Source organism: Triturus cristatus, chromosome 8 (assembly GCF_964204655.1).
Source record: "Triturus cristatus chromosome 8, aTriCri1.1, whole genome shotgun sequence".
Classification (NCBI taxonomy): Eukaryota; Metazoa; Chordata; class Amphibia; order Caudata; family Salamandridae; genus Triturus; species Triturus cristatus.
Genome location: NC_140591.1, coordinates 1,618,881,477 through 1,618,884,495, shown reverse-complemented (window position 1 = coordinate 1,618,884,495; position 3,019 = coordinate 1,618,881,477). Strand labels below are relative to the sequence as shown.

Genomic DNA, 3,019 nt, shown 5'->3' with positions numbered 1-3,019 from the left:
TCCATTTCATATTTATGGGTATATACGTAATGATTATCTTTTCAAATGTAAATGCATATTCTCTTCAATAAACTTTACTTTTATGCTTAAAAATAAAGTTAATATACAAGAGCGCCCACCAGCAGCCCTAGAAGTAAGGAAAGCGCTATATGAATGAACACATCACGACAGCGAAAGTGCTGTTTGCTCCCTTGTGTGCATTTTTTTTTTCTTTTTGGGGGGGGGGGGTGTTCTGCACCTCTTTTCTAGGGCTGGGGGCGGAGACAAGCGGTGATAAGGGCTTGAGTTACAAGGCCACGGGCAGCGATACTGGCCAATGGGAGGCATGAGGGGGGAGGGGGAGACAAGATAAAACCCAGAAGAGTTGCAGAGGAGGCACTCAAAGAGGGAGAGCGAGAGAGAGAGCTGCGGAGAGGGCCGGAGAAGTATTGGGATTATAGAACCGGAGAAAGGCCAGACCGCAGGACAGCAGAGACGCAGCGCTCTCCAAGGAAAGAGAGACCGCAGCTTCATCACGCACGAGAGAGAGCCCCGCAGCTTCATCTCACAAGAGAGCGCGGCGACCCCCGGTTCGAAGTCACAATGATGCCCCTGCAGGGTGACGACCCCCTGTACCCCCAGCGGCCGAGGAGCGCGTCCCTGTTCTGCGAGGGGGAGTTCCTAGAGCTCGACCAAGTCCTGGATGAGTTCAAGAAGCGGGGGTCTGACTGGGGGCCCAAGGGATGCAGCCCCCGCCTGGCCCCCATCATCCAGGTGTACCGGCGCCTGGAGACGAAGCCGCTGCAGGTGGTGCGGCTGAAACATGTCACCGTCCGGGACAGGTTCCTGCACATCCTGCAGGACGAGCACATCCGCGGCTGGGACAGGCCCTTCCTGCTGAACGGGGAGCCCCGGCTCCTGCGGGTGTCCTGCTGGGGGGTGCACCTGCCGTCCCAGGACCTAGACAACCTGAAGAGGAGGCGCCTCAGAAAGTTCGCCGGGGCTGTCGGCCCGGAGGTGCGGGCCAGCATGGGGGGTCTCTCCCGGAAAGAAACCTGGGAGCTGCGGAACATGATGGCCAACTCCCCTGCGCTCAGCCCCGAGTCCCGCTACGGCAACTTCCAGTTCTCCTTCCGCGTCAAGGAGCTGCTCACGGCCTACCGCCTTCAGCTCTGTGGAGGGAGGCGGCCTGTGCTGAGGGTGCTGGGCACCGAGGCCTACACCCTGGAGGTGGTCCACTGGATCCTCATCCACAGCCCCGACTGCCGGGACTTCGACCACCTGCCCACCCTGGACCCCCAGGGGCCCTTCGGGCGCCCCGGCGTCATCACCTGGAGCCCCGAGTCACTGAGTGACCGCTTCCCCTGGCAACTCTCCGGGGGCGCCCTGGAGAAGAAGCCATTGGCGCAATCCAAGGGTGAACCCACGCAGACCTACGACCGCTGGCTGTGGAACAACGCGGCCTTCGCCTTCCACCTGCCGGGCCGCAGCGGCCTCTACCTGGGCCGGCAGGAGCTCCTGGACAACGTGGAGGCCTGTGCGAGGAGGGGAGACGGCAGCCGCATCCTGAGGCACCCCTGGGCCAAGTACGTGTCCAAGAAGGAGGCGCAGCGCCTCATCGAGGAACAGCGGGCGCGGTAGGGACCCCATCTGGCCGTACCCCCCTCCCACCGTCACCAAAGGACAGCAACGCATTAACACCAATACCAGCGCCTCCATCGACTCATCCACATCCCTGGACACCTGGAAACATGCCAGTGTGGCAACCATCCCCTGAGCCAGCCTTGCTTTCCAACTACAGACTCATCTGCACACAGACGGCGTGGGTGTGGACCGCACTGCATGCGGTGCCCAGAATGAACTGCACATAGACAGGTGGGTGTGGACCGCACTGCATGCAGTGCCCAGAATTAACTGCACACAGCGCGAGAGTGGACAGCAGTGCGTGCAGTGCCAGAATTTACTGCACGCAGACATCGCGAGAGTGGACAGCAGTGCGTGCAGTGCCAGAGTTAACTGCACACAGACAGCGTGGGTGTGGACTGCAGTGCGTGCAGTGCCCAGAGTTAACGGCACACAAACAGCGTGGGTGTGTACTGCAGTGCATGCAGTGGCAGAGTTTACTGCACACAAAGACAGCCTCGGTCAGTTCTAAGAGAAGTGTTTGGGCTGCAGGAGGTAATCGGGTGCCTCCTAATTCTCTGCACCACCCCAACTAAGGTGTAAATTGTATGGCACAGGTGTCAGCTTCTCCCACATAAAATATTTGTTTTTTTCTTCCTAAGACTTTTGTTTGTGCAACAATCTATCGGTCTTTGTGCCTCGGAATAGGATCACTAAAAGTCGTAGAGTTTACTGGTTGTCCTGAAGGGTCCCCACAATACATCCCAGCTCTTCAAGGTACACTCACATTGTTCAACTGTGACGTCATAGACTCGGCTGTGTTTTAATCACTGTAAATGTCTGTGCTAAATTGTTATGGTTTGAAATAACTAGAATCAATAAAAGTTTATTTACTAACTCGAGGGTCTGCTGCCCGTCGCTTGCAAGGCTGGGGGCCGGGGGTGGTTCTGTGTGTGTGTGTGTGTGCTCATGCATGTGTGTGGGTGTGTGGTCAGTTGTCTACAGTGATCTTAGTGGTCGGTTCTCCGTCCTCCCAATCTCCAACGAAGCCCAGAGGAAGCGTCTCACATTCTCTAAAGTGCACTTACACAATTCTTGCAGAAACTTCTCAGATCGTAAGATATTGGAATTTTCGCACGTTTGTCTGCAGAACCCCTTGTAAACACCAGGGTTTTTCTTAGCAAGGGTCATTTAAAACAAGCATTGGCAAATTGAATCTGCCTTGTCTTTGGGAACTATTGACTTTGCCATTTGTTTTTAGCGATGCTGTGGTGTTTTGCAGGTGCAGTGGGTGTGTTATTTTATAGGCGTGTGCACCACACATACATGGGCCAAAACATGTGCGTTTTTCTGATTTAAATTGGGTTGATCAATAAAAAAAAGTTAGCGCCAAAGCATTAAAAAACCCCAATAAGTA

General features: G+C 55.3%; 1 protein-coding gene across 1 annotated transcript; it reads left to right on the top strand.

Moving 5' to 3' along the window:
- Positions 1 to 398: 398 nt before the first annotated feature.
- On the top strand, positions 399 to 2,481 carry LOC146806351 (uncharacterized). Its single transcript, XM_085620632.1, has one exon. The coding sequence runs from the start codon at positions 583 to 585 to the stop codon at positions 1,618 to 1,620; it is 1,038 nt and encodes a 345-aa protein (XP_085476758.1). The 5' UTR covers positions 399 to 582; the 3' UTR covers positions 1,621 to 2,481.
- The last annotated feature ends 538 nt before the right edge of the window (positions 2,482 to 3,019 follow it).

Coding starts and splice junctions, on each gene's coding strand:
- LOC146806351 (XM_085620632.1), top strand. CDS start 583: ATGATGCCCCTGCAGGGTGACGACCCCCTGTACCCCCAGCGGCCGAGG.